Genomic DNA, 18499 nt, shown 5'->3' with positions numbered 1-18499 from the left:
ATCAGTTTAGTAGAAGGACATCTTTTGTGCAGGATATATTATTCAGCTGAATGCTTACACTGTGGATTATGTCCATACCTCAGGGGTGCCCAAACTTTTTGCACCGAGGGCCAGATTTGGTGAGGTGAAAATGTGTGGGGGCCGACTATTCAGCACGACATTCTTTGAACCATTAACATTAAATTACAGGAATCGAGTAATCGTAGCAGTAATACTTGGGCACATTAGTGAAATGATGTGCCACTTGGTCTATACTGCTGCCTGTGTGCTGAAGGTGTTAGCAATAGACACATACTGGAACATAGTGACGCCATACTTCATTAGTTTACTGTACTGGCACGTCAGTACTTCTATTGACACCTTCAGCCCCAAAAAAGTATGCGAAAACAGCTCGTCTCTACGTTCCAGTATGTGTCTATTGCCAACACCTTCAGCACACAGGCAGCAGTATAGACCAAGTGGCAGATCATTTCACTAATGTGCACAAATATTACTGTTATGGCTATGCTATTCCTGATTGCACTGTGCTGGGGGCCACATTATTATTATTTTCATGATGGAGGCTGAGGGCCAGTGTAAATTGTGAAAAAGGGCAGCAATTGGCCCCCCGGCCGCACTTTGGACATGCCTGCCATACCGATTTAAAGCAGTACACTAGCAATACCTATATAACATCAGGACTTTCAGCTTCAGGATGTCTGACAATGACAATGTATATGTCAATTTAGCTTCTGAGCATGGTGGTCACCGATACCTCACAACAATCACAACACAAGGACCAGTGGCATAACTACTCACCGGCAGGCCCTGGTATAGGATGAGCACCTGGGCCCCCCTGTCGGGCCCTCCCCCTTATGAATCGCGTGCGCTGTAAAATCTCCCCCTGCCCAAACACCCACGATCTCCCCATTATCGTGGCTCCGGTGGGCCCCAATATGGTGCGGACCCCGGTGCCATCGCACCTCCTGCACCCCTGGTAGTTACGCCACTGACAAGGACAATGTCTTCTGATAATAGAACACACATTGGTATTTTACCAATCTATTTGTACAGAGGGGCAGCTTCTGCATGAAAATAAATAAAAATAGAAGTGAGCCACAAAAAAAGGCAAAGGGCATGTTTAGAAGCAAAGAGGAGGGGTCATTTTGAGCGTTCTCTCAGTTTAAGAGATGTGAGTACTTTTGATCTGGACCCATGCAGTTTGTTACAAATGTCAAAAACAAGGCAGAATATTTTTAATATTGGCATGCAGACAGGCATATATATAGATCAATCTGAAATATTTCCCTTTATGTAGCTTTATAATGCAAACTAAACCAAAACAACCTGGAACCATGAGTGGCCCATGTTCAATTTCATTTTGGTGCTCCTCTGCATGAATCACACAACAGAAAAAAAACATTTTGGAAATGAAACCGCTCTATCACCTTTTACCATTGTAATGTGATGCAATCTGGGACTTGAAACTCCTCTGCTTTCCATAGTGGGTGATACACTATTTTTTACAAGTTTTTTTTACAAGTTCATGTACAAGGGGATTTTCCCTTATAAACTAAGACACCTAGACTAGGGCATGGTTGCCTTTTGAGGTAAAAATACTGGTGAACTTTTTCTCTATCATCATCAACAGGCAGGGCCAGTGACATACCAACCTACTCTAAAGTTGGCCATAGATATCGTACAAATCCCGACATTTTTCGTATGGTCGATCGGACAGGTTAAAAGATTTCTGTCGGCTGCCGATAATATCTCTGCATGTATTGCCAATCATACGATTTTCAGAGGGAGACTGTCGCTAGCTTTTGTCGGACATAACTTTCATACGATTGCGTTCAGGGGCAGAACATCAGCTGATCTATTGTTTTGTACTTTATTTGATCGGAATGGTTAGTGGCAGGTCGGGCAATGGGGAAGTCTGATCGTACGATGATTCGTACAATCGGATCTTTGCGTCTATGGTCAGCTTAAAGTATTTTCTTCAATTGCACGTAACCATGTGCCCTCCCTTCTATTGCCTCTAATGGAAAGGGCCTGATTTTTATTTAGTTTTGCCCTGTTCTTGGGTTCCAAGGCCACCATGGGTGTCAGACATAAGGCCTGTAAGGCTGAATGAAAACTCTTGCACAAGGGATCTTGTACTGCACAAAATGTATTTTGGAAATGTCTCACACTACTGAAAAGTTTTACATTGTTGCCACAAACATGTATATATTTTGGACATGTTATGATGATAATATCTGTAAAGTAAACACACAGACATCAATAGATAAACAACAGCTTGGAGATGGATGTAATGCATATTTTGACTGGAACATATGTGCCGAGGTACAGCTGCCTCAATTCACCACACGATGGCAGGAAGGTTTCTCAGAACAATGTGGACTGATATAAACAAAGGCACAGAGATAATTTAAGGACCAAAGAGGCAGCCCCTTCTCTCTCTCTCTCTCTCTAGTAGGTTGATAAAAGTTTTATTACCTCCTGACAATCATTCTGAGGATCTTGTAAGAGCCCTTGATCAGGATCAAAGCTTCCTGTCGGGAGCCATACAATGGAGTGCCATTTATATTCACCAGCTCATCCCCAACTTCCATCTTCTCACACATCGATGCTTTCCCACCATTTTCAATCTGAAAACATAAAGTAGATAGAGCCACTTTAACCCTTTCACTATATAAAAAAGTACAGAAAAAATTATATACACACACACATCTCATACAAACAGCAAATCTCAAATGTCAAAATTCATAGCATATGGAGTGACTTGACACCTTTGGCCAGCAGGGTATACATAGGAATGTGGTGGAAGTTGCACTATTTGCAAAGCTCAAGGCAACACTTACAGGACTGATAAGTCAGAACATTTTCACTTTGTATTAGTGGCAACCTAAACTCTCTGCTGGCTTGCAGCTCACCATGGATATTATCTACACACAGTTCCACGGACTTATGAAAAATGAGTCAAAGTCAAACAACCAAAATGACTGCTCACACTCCTGCAGAACATAATCTGAGCTACAATATATATATATATATATATATATATATATATATATATATATATATATATATATATATATATATATATATATATATATATATATATATATATATATATATATATATATATATATATATATATATATATATAGACACACACACACACACAGTATAATGTATTTGCAACCAGACCCCCTCCAAGTAACATTGGTACCAAAGGGGAAACTACTTTACACTTTACAACCCTTCACCCAAACCAATAATTCACAACCCAACTGCTGTCTCAAGCCACCCACCCATATGTGACTCACTTTACAAGCCCCCCCAGCTTCTTAGTCTTAGTTATTTTCCTGTCCACTGCTCCCTACAGGTCTATTCTTCTCCCACTGTTTTCTCCACTCAAATTATGCACCCCTCCTTTACCCACACATACATCATCCTTGAAAAAGGCCCAAATGTAGGCCGAAACGTCGGATTTATGTACTAAATAAAATCACTATTTTTGAGGAAAATAACATTGGTGTGCGGGTCTTTGCAACAAATCTCTCTCTCTCTCTCCCCATTAGGCAGGGGTGCAATGAGGCTGTGAACACAAAATACATATAGACAAATACAAGTACAAATACCAAACACACGTATGGTATCCATTATCCAGAAACCCACTATCTAGAAAGTTCCAAATTACAAAAAGGCTGTCTTCCATAGACTCCATTTTATCCAAATAATCCAAAAATGGATTTCCCTTTTCTCTTTAATAATAAAACTGTACTTGATCAAGACCAATATATAATTAATCCTTATTGGAATCAAAACCAGCCAATTGGCTTTATTTAATGTTTACATGATTTTCCAGCAGACTTAAGGTATGAAGCTCCAAATTACATAAAGATCCATTATCTGGAAAGCCCCAGGTCCTAAGCATTCTGGATAACATTTTTTCAGCTGTACCACCATCCTTTCTCAAGGCTAGACCTTGTAATAAAGCACTTGAGAGAAACTGCTGGTCCCACTGAAACAGTGGTCCAAGTAAAACAGCGAGTGGTTCATGCAATAACGCATTGTATTCTATGAAGTGCCAATTTCTATAGTTTTTGAACAAAAATACAAGATGGAGAGGACATATTGCTTGTCTTTGCCAACACCAACAATCCCTTTGTGATCTCTAGTTGAAACATTGGCATTGTGTTCTACTGTATGTAGAAAGCTTTAACCAATGACAATAACCCAAGTACAGAGTAAATATAAATATACAGAGAAGTAAAAGTTAAACTGTGTAATTTTTAACTACAACTTGTATTTCAGGAAAATGAGAGGCAAACTCCTTTAGTGAAAAGGATGTATGTTTAAAGGAAAATCAATGGTGTTAGGGGAAAACATGGGTTGTCCGCTAATTCACAAATTTGTTCCTCATTAATTGAAGGGTATATAAAATTAAAATCGGAAAATAACCGCTATTTGCCCAAAAGCTCAGTATGGTTTATTTGCATTTTGAGTTCCAGATCACATATTTAGCTACGGTCTTTCAGTACCAGTGTATATGTACACTCCTAATACAACAAGTACACATTCTCTTCTTGCTGTCTATTGTGAAATTTTAGTTTGCTCACATGATATTCAGTGTACAGATGTGTGGGTGATACCAACTCTAACAGTGTAACATTATTCACTGCATAATGGCTCTTTAATAAAATGGAATGCTAGAAGGCGAGCCTCAAAATTCTACTTATAGTCTTGAATAATTTCTAAATTTAAATCCAAATAATTTTCCTTCAAATCTCAAGTCCCACCTGTTACTTTGGAACGGGTACAGTGATGGGCGTCACTGGGTGAAAAAAATATTTAAGCCAATTAAGCTTTAGTTCTCCTTTAATGGTGCACTTCAAATGACTGCTGGGAGTGCAATTTCATTGGAGTTTGGGTCAATATTTCTAAATTAATAGAGCAGGCAGTGACATATGAGGAATTATGCACACATTTTGATAAAGAGACTGCAAGGCACTACATTTCAAATGGAACTTTATTCTCCACCCCCGGATGTATCAATAAATGGGAATTCGGATGCATCAGTAAACCTTGTACCCTGGGGAGACTAGTGAATAAAATGGGTTTAACTTTTAACTTGTTCAAGACATTAACACATGCCATGCATTTTCTAAATAGCAATATATTAATTTAGATCATTGATAAAGGTGGAAGGCACATTGAGGGGCAGATTTATCAAGGGTCGAATTTCGAAGTGGAAAATACTTAGAAATTCTACCATCGATTTGGATTACTTCGAATGTCGAAAGTTTTTTTTTTAATCGAATTTGGCCGTTTTCAGTTGAAGTCAAATCGAACGATTTTACTTCGACTTCTAAAAACTTAGAAGGCTATAGGTTCTAGGAGGTCCCCATAGGCTAACATAGCAATTCGGCCGGTTTAAGATGATAAGTTTTAAAGTCAACGTTTTTTAAAGAGACAGTACTTAGATTATTGAATGGTCAAATATTCAAAGTATTTTCAATTCGAATCAAAGTCGAATTAAGGCCTATTCGATGGTCGAAGTCCCCTAAAAATAGTTCGAAATTCTACGTTTTTAACTTCGAAAATTCACTCGGCCCTTAGTAAATCTGCCCCCCGAATGTAATGCTTACATAATCCCCACTGCATGTCAAATTTTAAGGCAGTCTTTTGACTTCAATAGGGAATGTCTGAGAGTGCCAGCACTATTAGGCACTTCCTATTCCACTCAATTGAGTCTGCAGGAGGTAATTTTGTGCGCTTTCCAGCCATTGAAAAGCACAAAGTGTTCTATTAACTTTAGGGCTCAGGCTTGTGTCCTCAAACTAAATAGTTCATTAAAGTGGCATGTGTTGAATGTGGGCTGACACATTGTTGTAAGAGGTCCTTTAGCCAGCAAATGGAGAGAAGTGGAGGCAGGCACCAAGCGAGGCTGTCATGTCAAACAGACAGACACTTTAGTTCCTGGGACATATTTGGCTTCGTAAAGGCACCTGACAAAATAGAAATAAAAAAAAACTAAAAAAAAAAAAAAACTACAAGACAATATTGTTTTAAAAGATCTTGTGATCAGATGATCCACACCAGTCCATATAGTAAAGAAGTAGGATGGCACACACTGTTGCAATCGTGCTAAGACATACGTGTTTTATTTGGATCTCAAACACAACGTTTCAGAGGTACAACCTCCTTTATCAAATGTTCTCCTTAAAGGAGAAAGGAGGTTGTACCTCCGAAACGTTGTGTTTGAGATCAAAATAAAACACTTATGTTTTAGCACGATTGCAACAGTGTGTGCCATCCTACTTCTTTACTATATGGAACAAGGGAACCAAGTCAAGCAGCAAGTTTTCTGGATAGAGCACCACCAACATACAGCCATAGTCTTTTGAACTATTGTATGCTACTGATCCACACCAGTCCACCTTCGTCTGTATTAATCTCCACGTCCCTACCAGTGATAATTCACTATTACACTATATACATTCCTTGCCACTTTGCATCTCCATCTTCTCTTCTCCTTGGCATTGCCTACCAACACATAGCTGGAAGAGGCTGGCCTCTGCTCAGAAGCACTTATGCAAGCTAAAAAAAATGCGTAAAGTAGTTTACAACCAAAGCATAGTGTAGCTCCTTTGTTGTCTTTGCACAAAAAATCACAGCAATAATCCACTGTAACTAGGTAATTGGCATACTTTGCCAAAAGAAACATACATTTTCCACAAGGTACCATGGAAGTTAAAATGGCAATTTTAGGTGCATTTCAACATCATAGTTACATACAGGGCTGATCCTATCAAATGTGGGGCCCAATTGGGACCATGTTGGCGGGGCCCCTAGACAAAGTGTTGCTGGCTACTGACACACCAATTATTTAGGAAAATAAGGGCATACAGGCACAAAATAGAAAGGAAAGGGGCAGACAAGGTAAAAGAGTGAGAGGGATGAAATAGGGGCACATAATAGGGGCACACAGGGTAAGAGAGAGAGGGAGGAAATAGGAGAGTGGACTGGGCCAATTAGTTTGGGGCAGGCTGGGCCGATCAGCTTGGGAGCAAACTTGGTTGGATTGGGGGCAGGCAGGGCCTATCAAGGTTGGAGGAAAGCTGGGCCTATGAGAGTTGGGGCAGGCTAGACCTATGGAGTTGGGGGATAGGCTGGATTATCAGAGTTGGGGGTGGGCTGGACCTATGGATTTGGGATGGGCTGAACTCTCAAAGTTGGGGGCAGGCCAGGCAGCATCATGTGCTGAGGGAAATATTATCTGTGCTGCCCTGTGGTGCGGGGCCCCCAGAGGTGCGGGGCCCTATTGGGCACAATTGGTCCTGTAGACCTAAGGCCGGCCCTGGTTACATAGTTAGATCTGGTTGAAAAAAGCCAAAGTCCATCAAGTTCAACCCCTTCAAATGAAAACCCGCATCCATACACACAGCCCTCCAAACTTTTACACATAAATTCTATATACCCATATCTATATTAACTATAGAGTTTAGCACCACAATAGCCTTTGATATTATGTCTGTCCAAGAAATCATCCAAGCCATTCTTAAAGGCATTAACAGAATCAGCCATCACCAGGCAGCCATCACAACCTCAGTGTCCTCACTGTGAAGAACCACCTACGTTGCTTCAATTGAAATTGCTTTTCTTCTAGTCTGTGGTCTTCTAGTGGTGGCCTCTGGTTCGGTGATCAACTTTATGGGTAAAAAGGTCCCCTGCGATTTGTCTATAATGCCCTCTAATGTACTTGTAAAGTGTAATCATGTCCCCTCGCAAGTGCCCTTTTTCCAGAGAAAACAACCCCAACCTTGACAGTCACCTTCCTAATTTAAGTCTTTCATCCCTCTAACCAGTTTAGTTGCACGTCTCTGCACTCTCTCCAGCTCATTTATATCCCTCTTAAGGACTGGAGTCCAAAACTGCACTGCATACTCCAGATGAGGCCTCACGAGGGACCTATAAAGAGGCATAATTATGTTTTCATCCCTTGAGTTAATGCCCTTTTTTATGCAAGACAGAACTTTATTTGCTTTAGTAGCCACATAATGACCCTGCCCAGAATTAGACAACTTGTTATCTACAAAAACCCCTTTTAACATTATTTTTTTTTTTTAGTACAAAGGGGACTGTATGGAGTGATTGGACTATATGTATCGCATGTGCCATCTAGTGGTAGTATCCAAAATCTATTGTTAACAGGGTGATATTACAAAGAAAATGCAAAAATGTAAATTATTTGTGCCTATGGGAGGTCTAGGAAGCAGGCAAATGCTTCGCAAAGGAGTATAGGAGGGTGAATTGTGAGCAGCAACTATCTTTAATGGTATTATTTGCATTCACAATAAGTACATTTGCTACATTTTATAGAGTACAGGGTGTTCATCATACATCATTTATTGGAGCAAGTGGCCTAAGTTACTGGGCCTCAAACTATATAGTTAGGAACCCCCTCACTCTATATGGAAGATGATCTGATTTGCACACATATACAGTATTCAATTGGTATACACCCATTACAGGGTTCTCTATACTATTTTGACAGCCCCTGCAGACGTTGCAGTTACTGCCCTTCTTTTTACACCTGCGGTGGCTGGAAGCTGACTCTCTCTACTGAAGAATAATCACCTGGTCTATATGGACAGCCACTATCTAATAATAAATAGTTATGCCTATCCTTTGAAGTAGGCATTTGCTTCATTATGGCCAACAGGTCAAACAATCTGCATGTAGGAAAAAATCGAACTTCAGGCAACAGAGACAATGGAATCTTAGGCTAGGCTAAGATTCCCTAACAAGAGGCCTGTCACTGAAGAATAGGATCACCACTATAAAAAGTACCAGTGCTCCTATTTCGGTATCTTCACTTTTTAAAAATAGCGGCATCAAGTATAACTTGCCAAAACACTCTGTTTTCTCATTGCATGTATGGAGATAAAATATCAAGGGCCAGATTCATTTAGCGTCTGATCGAAAATTCAAATTTACGGGGTTTTTTTTCGTCAAAACTCTTAAATTTGAATTGTGAATTATGTAATTCAATTATGTAATTCGAATTGTGAAATTGTGAATTTGATTAGAATTTCGAGATTTATCATACTCTGGCCCTTTAAGAACTCAAATTCTATTCGCCACCTTAAACCTGGCGAGTTCATGTATAAGTCAATGGGAGAAGTCCAGGGACCAATTTGGACATGTTAGTAGCCTTCCAAGAGTGTACCCTAGCAAAGTTAACATTGGGAGCCAATAAAAATCTACGCCTGAATCCAATGCTGCATAATCCAGACACCCTTTTAAAACCCAAATCCACTGAAACCCCACCAGCCCCTGCACAAACGAATCAATTTGTGACTTTTGCATGTTTCAGGGACACCCTACACCACAGTGCCCGATCTAGGGTTGCCACCTACCGGCCAGTGGTGGGGGCGGGACTAAAGGGGTGGGCCATACAGCAAAAGGGAGCAAAGCCACATCACACGAGGGCAAGATGGTGAAGAAAAGGTACGTTTTCACCGGAGGGCAAGGGCTTTTGTTAAGAGAATTACAAATTACCTGCAGCTACATTGCCAGTAAATTTGCTATACCGGCCCTGCCAGGTGTTTTACAGGCTAGGACGGTAATATACCGGCCGGGTGGCAACCCTAGCCCAGTACTTACTTTCAATAGTAGCAAAAGCTACTCTAACCAGTACCTATAATTATTAAAGGGGTTGTTCACCTTTACATTAACTTTTAGTATGATGTAGAGAGTGATATTCTGAGAAAATCTGCAACTGGTTTTAATTTTTATTATTTGTGGTTTTTGAGTTATTTGGCTTTTTATTTGGCAGAAATCCGGTTGACAATTTCAACAAATTACCATAGCAACCATGAATTGATTAGAATAAGAGATTATAATATGAATACAAAAGGGCCTGAATAGAAAGAGGGGTAAAAAAAGTAGCAATAACAATATATATGTAGCCTTACAAAGCATTTGTTTTTGAGATGGGGTCAGTGACTCCCAGTTAAAAGCTGAAAAGTCAGTGGAAAGACAGATAATTAAAAAAAAATGGAAAAATGGAAAAATTAAGTTAATTGAAAAGTTGCTTAGAATTAGCCATTCCATAAATACGAAAGGTTAACTTAAAGGTGATCCACCCCTTTTATAATTCAGGTATCCAAAGTCATTACAATCACCAACCTAAAACCCCCGGAGGATGCAAAAAGAAGATATTATGGTCTGTGCTGGGATTTGTACGATAATCCAAACATTATGGGCTTTTCTGATGATTCCACAAAAAAAAAAAAAAAAAAAGAAAAAAAAAAACGGACTTTTCAGGCGTCAAATCTGAAAAATTCAGATTTTTCGTGCAACAATCCAAAAAAGTCGCAGTTTTTGTGGATCTGATTTTAATGACAAATAAGGGTCTGACTTTATTTTTTAAAAAACATCAGAAAAATTTGGATTTTGATATACAAAAAAAACCCCCACATGTCCTTATATAAGGAAATTGATAAAAATGACACTTGCTTTCAGTATACAAGATTTTATTTTTGGGTTTACTACTTACTTACGGAAAGTATGACAAATTAGCTGCCACCGAAATACCTCTTCCATCATCATCAGGTAGCAAATTATTTAGAAACAGCTGCAGGCAGAGAGCCATAAAAACACGGATGCTTAATATACTACACATTTATGGGAAAACAGACACATATCACATGCAAGCAAGTGATCTTTGAATTTCAGCAGGGCAGGTTATATAAGTGTGTGAGTCTATGAAACACACATATAAACACATTATGTATTATACAAGAAGGATACATTCTTAGCTCTTTCATGGGAACAGAGTTACAAATGCAGGGTTTATAGTTATATTGGAATTGCATGCTGGAAAAGGATTTTCTGTGTGGTCAGAGGAACTCTGCTTGTCGAAATTCCTCAATTCCCCCGTTGCATCTCAGAGGCACTATTAAGGGGGTAGAATGTGATTGGGGGATTGGTTTTTGAAAGGACCTTTACACCCAGACAGCATTTCCTGCTTCACGATATAACCCCTTCCCTCTCAGATTGTGTTTATTTTTCCGGAGAACAAATTAGAGAGCCCAGTGTGTGCCCCCCCCCCCCCCCCACCACCACTGTATAACTTTAGAACATAGAGATTTTACAGAACATACCAAAGGCAATAGCATGAGTCAGTATTTTATAAGTAACACAGCAAAATATATTTTAGACCCCTTATATTCTGCTTTTCAAGGCAGAATAGATGTACACTAATGACACCCAGACACTACCCAGCCCAGGGTATATAATGAACAATTCTAATGGGTTATATATTGAGCTAAATAAATTCACAGGTACATGTTTTCAAAAAGAAAATAGCATCCCATACGGAAAATGTATTTTATTTAATTTACATACCTCAAATTATTGCTGGGCAGATTTTTTTAACCTTTAAAGGGGTCCGCCACTAGTTTTTTTTTTTACACTGATGAAATTGAATTCTAAGCAACTTTGCAATATATATGTAAAGTCTGAAATAGAATAACGCTAGAAATGCTGTATTTTGCATTCTAAACAAACGTACTGCACCGCAAGCCTAATCAAACAAATGATTTATTCTTTCAAAGTTGGCCACAGAGGGTCACCATCTTGTAACTTTGTTAAACATCTTTGCAAGACCAAGACTGTGCACATGCTCAGTGTGGTCTGGGCTGCATAGGGATCATACATTATCAAAACAGCACAAGTCAAATAATATCTGCCAAAAGCAGATACAGCAAGACTGATTAATAATCAGAATAGGCAGACTGCACTGGGTCCTAATGTGGATTTTATAGTTGTTGTATTGTTTAATACATACCTTCTCCAACTCTGCAGAACCAGTGGCTGCAGCAAAATAATCCTCCAAATAGAATCCCAGTTTATCTGTTTAAATCTGCCTCCATGATCTTTGTCCTTGCAGTTGGAGTTGGAAACAATAAAGGGGATGTAAAGCCAAAATAAAATCCAATACAAATCTCTACACAGTCAGCGACTGCTCTACAGGGAAACAAACAAAGCTGCTTGAGTTCTGCACGGTTGGGAGGTAAGGCGGGTGGCCTCCCTGCTGTTCATAAGTATGATTGTTTCCCTGCAGAGCAGTTAGGGACTGTCTGACAATTTCTATCAACAGCAGTAAATGAAGGGAGAATTTCACTGCATACAGTCAGGTTTCTTATAAAAACGGTAGACATTTTTTAATTAAAGATTATTAGAAATAGGTTTCTTTTTCATTAAAGAAAGTAAAAATGGGATTTTATTTTTTTGCCCTTACATGCCCTTTAAAAAAATTCAATGAATTTAAAATTATTTGGCTATTTACATTTTCTGAACGGATAGCGCTGTAGCAATGTTGCAAGTCAGCTGATAATCGGCAATGACAGACGTTTTGTCAACTGCAATGTAATCAAACTTTTGTTAACTCTCCAGGTGGAACCCTGTGGGGGAAACATATGCAGGCATGAGGTTGGCTGAAGTTTCCCTATGTGAAAACTTCAGGCTACTTCAGAAAGTAGTGCTGCTTAGGTTTCCCCAGTGGCGATTTCCATTTTAGCTGCTGGAGAGGGAAAAAAAAAAAAAGAAGAGACCCTGTACCAGAGAATAATCGTGGGTGACAAAACGTTCCAGCTGTCATTGCTGTAAAACTCCTGGAGAAGACTCCTGTTACATTGTTTTAAAGGGGTGGTTCAAAGCAACATTTCAATTGGCCTTTTTTTTATATTATTCTTTATTTAGGATAGTTAATTACAGAACAACATAGAATAGGAAGGGGAAAACAAAAGGCAAGAAGGGTAAGGGGGGTAGGGCGTATAATTACATAGTTGTAAAGAAGGAGTAAATTATATATATATATATATATATATATATATATATATATATATATATATATATATATATATATATACATACATACATACACTCTTTCCAATGAGTATCCTCAATCCAAGGCTGTTGCTAGTAGCGGGGTGCACGGTAATTGTATGTATATCAATTATCAGCAGACCAGCACTCCCTTTTAAAATGTAATACTTTTTATTGTCATGGTATCAAACCGATGTTTCGGTCCACATTTGGACCCTTTTTAAAAGGGAGTGCTGGTCTGCTGATAATTGATAGATATATAGATATATATATAAAAATGTACATAGGTTATTTTATTACGTCGTATAAAGTTTTATAGCGCAGCATGTGACTATCTTTATAACATTTAAAACCTTTAGCCAAAATGATTTTAACTTCGGACAGGTGAGCCAGATATGGGCATGTGTGCCTCTATCACGATCACATCTCCAACACATATCCGAGCTGTTTGGATACATTTTCTTTAGTTTTACAGGTGTGTAATGCCACCTAGTGATTAATTTGTAATTCATTTCTTGAATTCTTATCGCACAGGAAGTTTTGTGAATTGAGACCAAAGATATCTCCCAAAGTGACTTGTACAGTCTCTGTAAGAGTTCTCTTTCCCATTCCCTAAGTGCTGGTTGCTTTGGGGGTACACTATTATTTAATAATAATTTATAAAACCTCTAAATCGGTTTAATAATAGCAACTGCTTGTTCAAATTTTTTTTTTAACGGTCTGCTCCAGTCCACCTCATTGATCTTTTGAGTGTAACAGGTTATTTGATTATAGTTCCAGCTGTCCAGTGGATGGGCTCCCCACCTTTTTTGTAGATCGGCAAGAGGAATCAGGGAATAGCCCTCACAACCGCTTTATCATATAGCATTTTTGGGGTGGAGGGACCTGCAGGTGCAAAGTTACGTCACTGGAATGTTTGATATTTTTATTTTGAAAAGCCTACAGTTTTTCTGGAAGCAGTGGGTTCCATTGAACACAAAAGGCTGGGTGAGGCTGTTTACTCAAAGATAAAAGATGGCTGAATACAGTATGCATATATAATACACAAAAGCCATGAATATCCTGTAAATTATATCCTTATAAACGGTGAGTAGTGATGTCATCAGTTATAAACGGTGAGTAGTGATGTCATTTCTGTCACATGACTTACTAAAATTTGTGTATTATAATAAATAAAGTACCCCCAGTTGTAAAATATGAGGATATTAGAAGTTACCTCGGAGTTCCATGACCTGTATAAAAACACTCGGCCTTCGGCCTCGTGTTTTTATATGGTCATGAAACTCCTCGGTAACTTATAATATCCTTATATTTTACAAGAGGGGGTACTTTATTCACTATATAATTTTATATGTAAAGCACTGTTAAGGAGCCTCAGCGCCGTACAATGCATAGATGTGATAAACACATTGCAATACAAATTGGGACTTTTATAAGAATGTAAAACCTGTGGCCCTCCGGTTACCTCAAACACCCAACAGCAGACTACAGGTACAAATTCAAAAGGGATTACATCATCATAAACGTAAAAATATTTGGTTTACATGTATGGGTTTTAACAGTGTAGCAGGTGAACATATTTCTAGGCAGAAACTGACCTATTCAATATAAGAAACACTTCCGTTTTATAGCTGTGCAGAGAGACATGAATAATATTCAACCCTCTGAATTTTGACTTTAACTTTTCCAATGTGATGCATTAGGTGCGGTGCGCTCATTTCAGTTTAGCCCATAATGATAATGCTCCACACAATTCCAAGCTCCAATAATCCAAGCTTTACTGGTTTGCTACAGATCAATTTAATACATTAGTTGTGAATATTTCCAATTTCCTGCTAAGAAATGTGAGCCATTGATGTATAAATGTGATTTGTTAACAAGCATTGTCAATCTAAACTACAGTACTTCTTCAAGTGACTTTTCCATATATCCAACTGCCTTTATTATCCCAATCCTGTTACTTTAAGTCTGGTCTGACCCGAGTCCGAAGTTGCTAATTATATATACATCAGAATGCCTTCTGGTTAGTAAAATGCAGATTAAAACATTCATTAAACAATTATTTATATGAGTATTTACCTTGTCCAATAGCCAGATATATGGAATGCCTTAATGGTGGTTTAATTCCGTGCTCTGTGCTAAACTGTGCCTATGCTGCCTAATGGAGTCTTGGAGTGGCAGAGCCCCAGTTAGGGGGGGGGGGGTCATTACAGAAGGGTGGGGACTCATCCCACCACAGCCGTCAAAATATGCGACGGGACAAGAAATCTTTTGTATGTCAGAGTAAAAGGAGGTTAGGACAAGAGCCAGGAAAAAAAAAAAGAGGCTAGTGCTAGAAATGGCAAGAAAAAAAATAAAGATGATCCCTATGCCCTGTAAATGATTAACACACAATGCTGTACAAATATGACAGGGCCTATAGCCTAACAGTCAAGCTTCTCATAACTACAGAGGACCTGCACATCTATTGCCTATATCACACACAGCATTTTGTATGCCATCGGAACAATACTGTACTAGACACTGTTCAGTTTAGGGCCTGAAAATTCTGAAGTGGCTATTGCTGATACAGGCAAGGTAAGGGTTTTAAATGCTGCCTGTGGCTGTGGCCATAGGGCTCCCAGCAAAGCATTTTCAGACTCTCTCACATCATTTAAACAACCACAACAAATTCTCCTGTCGTAGTCTTATTCAAACATGGACACAGTCAGCATATAATAAAACAGGTGCAAGGCAGAACCTCCACTGTACTCTGAGCTATTAAAAAAAATACCAGGAAATTACAAGTTCAGGCCTAAGGCTTAAAGTAAATGTTCAATATCGCTACTGAAAAAACACAGATCACTCTCCTCTCTTGCACCTTTTTTACGTGTGCCTATTGACAGAACTGGAATCCATGCCATTGGCACACAGCATGGATTTTGGCCCCCAAACGTACTATCTGGCTAAAATCCATTAAGTAAGAGGCCAGGCATAGTCTAAGGGTCAAGTTAAATAAGGAATTTTCTCCAAAAGCATAGAAGGGTGGTGTGGGACAACCAGGGTCGTAATTTCCCGAGATGCAGCCCCTCAGAAAGTGGTTTAATATTTTGCCACAAATCTGGGCACAACCTTGACTCTGGGCCCCACTCATAGAAAGTTTACAGATATAGGAATATTGATGTATAAATCATTCAGCCACAAATTGTACTCAGGCTAAGTTCCCCAAAACATCTGCTCCGTGCCACAGCTCCACAGTTTGGGAAACACAGCCTAAAGCTGGCCATAGATGTAAAGATTTTTAAAAGAACTTTTACTCATCGTGAGACCACGATTATCTTGAAATGATCGTTTAAATGTACGATGTGTCCATCAACTAAAAAAAACATTGCCAGCAAAACTGAAGGGTAGCTGCCTGCTTGGCCCCGCAAACATGGATAGATTGCACTGGGACCTATAAAAATGTTTTAACCTGGCCGATCAATTTTCTGACAGATGTCGACGAAAAATCGTAAGATGTACGATCGTTCAAATCCCACTAACTGCACGATAATTTGACGGATTGGTCGGATTTCGCGAATATCGGTCGTTCAACAAAGAAAAATATTTGCGTCTATTAAAGCATACTAACAGCATTTCAATAAATGCTTGCAGGATGAGGTATTTAGTGTTTCCATCACTCTTTTCTCTGTGTTTTCCCTTAAAATGGCTTAAAGGGGTGGTTCACCTTCAACTAGTTGTTTTCAGATAGTTCACCAGAAATAATGACTTTTTCCAATGACTTTATATTTTCTATGTGTGACAGTTTTTCTAATATTGAAGTGTAAAGTGTCATTTTTCACCTTCTGAAGCAGCCCAGGGAGTAGGGGTCGACGACCCTGTAAACTGTTCTAAATGGATACATTTAGTTGAAACATTTCTTATCTTTGTCCCTGCTGAGCAGAATCTCTGGGTTTCATTACAGGCAACTGTTAGAATTGATACAATAGTTGCTAATACTTCATAGATGCTACTGAAAAATGTATCAACTAAATGTTGCAAAATTGTAACAGTTTAGAGTCTGCTCCTGAATTACCGTGGTGCCAGACTCAAAACACCAGCGTCAGGGACATTACACTATAAACTTAGATTTTGGGAAAACAGTAAAAAATAAATAATGGATAGTATTTGAAAAAAGTCTTTATTTCTGCGGAACAATCTAAAAACAATTGAATTGGAAAAAGTGTTTGGAAGGTGAACAACCCCTTTAAAGTGTACACAGTAAATCACTTCTTGTACAGGAACCACTATACCAAGCTTCGGCTGGAAGATTTTGACCATAGTGCCTGGCAGTGTGGGTTTTGAAAGGCCAATTGGCTGTTCTATACTGAATTTTAGATGGTGCTTCTGAATTGCAAATGAGGAAATTACATGAGTTGTTATTCCAAAGAAAATTCTATTAAAGAGGTAGTTCAGCTTTAACTTAAAAGCATCCTTTCATCGGAAAACATGTTCAAAATGCATCAGTTAATAGTGCTACTCCAGCAGAATTCTGCGCTGAAATCCATTTCTCAAAAGAGAAAGATTTTTTTATAGTCAATTTTGAAATCTGACATGGGGCTAGACATTTTGTCAATTTCCCAGCTGCCCTAAGTCATGTGACTTGTGCCTGCACTTTAGGAGAGAAATGCTTTCTGGCAGGCTGCTGTTTTTCCTTCTCAATGTAACTGAATGTGTCTCAGTGAGACATGGGTTTTTACTATTGAGTGTTGTTCTTAGATCTACCAGGCAGCTGTTATCTTGTGTTAGAGAGCTGCTATCTGGTTACATTCCCATTATTCTTTTGTTTGGCTGCTGGGGGGAAAAAGGGATGGGGTGATATCACTCCAACTTGCAGTACAGTAGTAAAGAGTGATTGAAGTTTATCAGAGCACAAGTCACATGACTTGGGGCAGCTGGGAAATTGACAATTTGTCTAGCCCCATGTCAGATTTCAAAATTGAATATAAAATAATCTGTTTGCTCTTTTGAGAAATGGATTTCAGTGCAGAATTCGGGAGCAGCACTATTAACTGATTCATTTTGAAAAAAAAATTTTTTTTCCCCATGACAGTATCCCTTTATCTTTTAGTATGTTGTAGAAGGGCAAATTCAAACCAACTTTTCAATTGGCCTTCATTTTTTCTTTTTTATAATTTCTGCTTATTATTTGCCTTCTTCTAACTCTTTCCAGCTTTCAAATGGGGGTCACTGACCCCATCTAAAAACAAATGCTCCAAATGATAAAATATGAATTCCAATGGCAAAAGCTAAAATTAAAGGTTAACAACCACTTTAATGCCTGGGGTAAATAGTATATAGTATGCAACACAGACATTAGGAAGTAGTAGCACTTCAGGAAAAAATATGCCCACTATGCAGAATCCCCTGAAAAGTTGTGGGTAGTGATGGGCGAATTTATTCACCATGCATGGATTCATGGGGAATTTCCACATTTCACCACCCGGGAATGTTTTTGTGAAACAGCAGCAAAATTTTGTTGTGAAAAATTCACTGTGGCCAAAAAAAATGTAATGCATTTGGACAAAAGAATCACTTGTGTCAAAATTGTCACACGTCAAAATTATTTTGACCCCCATTGACTTCAATGCATTTT

The 18499-nt window shown here is 38.8% G+C and overlaps 1 protein-coding gene across 3 annotated transcripts in view; it reads right to left on the bottom strand.

Annotated features, from left to right (window-relative positions):
* shroom4.L (shroom family member 4 L homeolog) overlaps window positions 1-18499 on the bottom strand; it is a 61151-nt gene that overhangs the window by 26220 nt on the left and 16432 nt on the right. For 2 of the 3 annotated variants that reach the window (XM_041572560.1, XM_018229625.2), the window contains one exon: window positions 2479-2630. The exons of the other annotated variant lie outside the window; for it this stretch is intronic. In XM_041572560.1, coding sequence (XP_041428494.1) covers window positions 2479-2630 — 152 coding nt within the window. The remainder of the gene's footprint in view (window positions 1-2478; window positions 2631-18499) is intronic. 3 annotated transcript variants of the gene reach the window in all.

This window comes from Xenopus laevis, chromosome 8L (assembly GCF_017654675.1).
Source record: "Xenopus laevis strain J_2021 chromosome 8L, Xenopus_laevis_v10.1, whole genome shotgun sequence".
Taxonomy (NCBI): domain Eukaryota; kingdom Metazoa; phylum Chordata; class Amphibia; order Anura; family Pipidae; genus Xenopus; species Xenopus laevis.
Note: the sequence above shows the minus strand (reverse complement) of the source record. Positions and strands in the feature narration are given on the sequence as shown.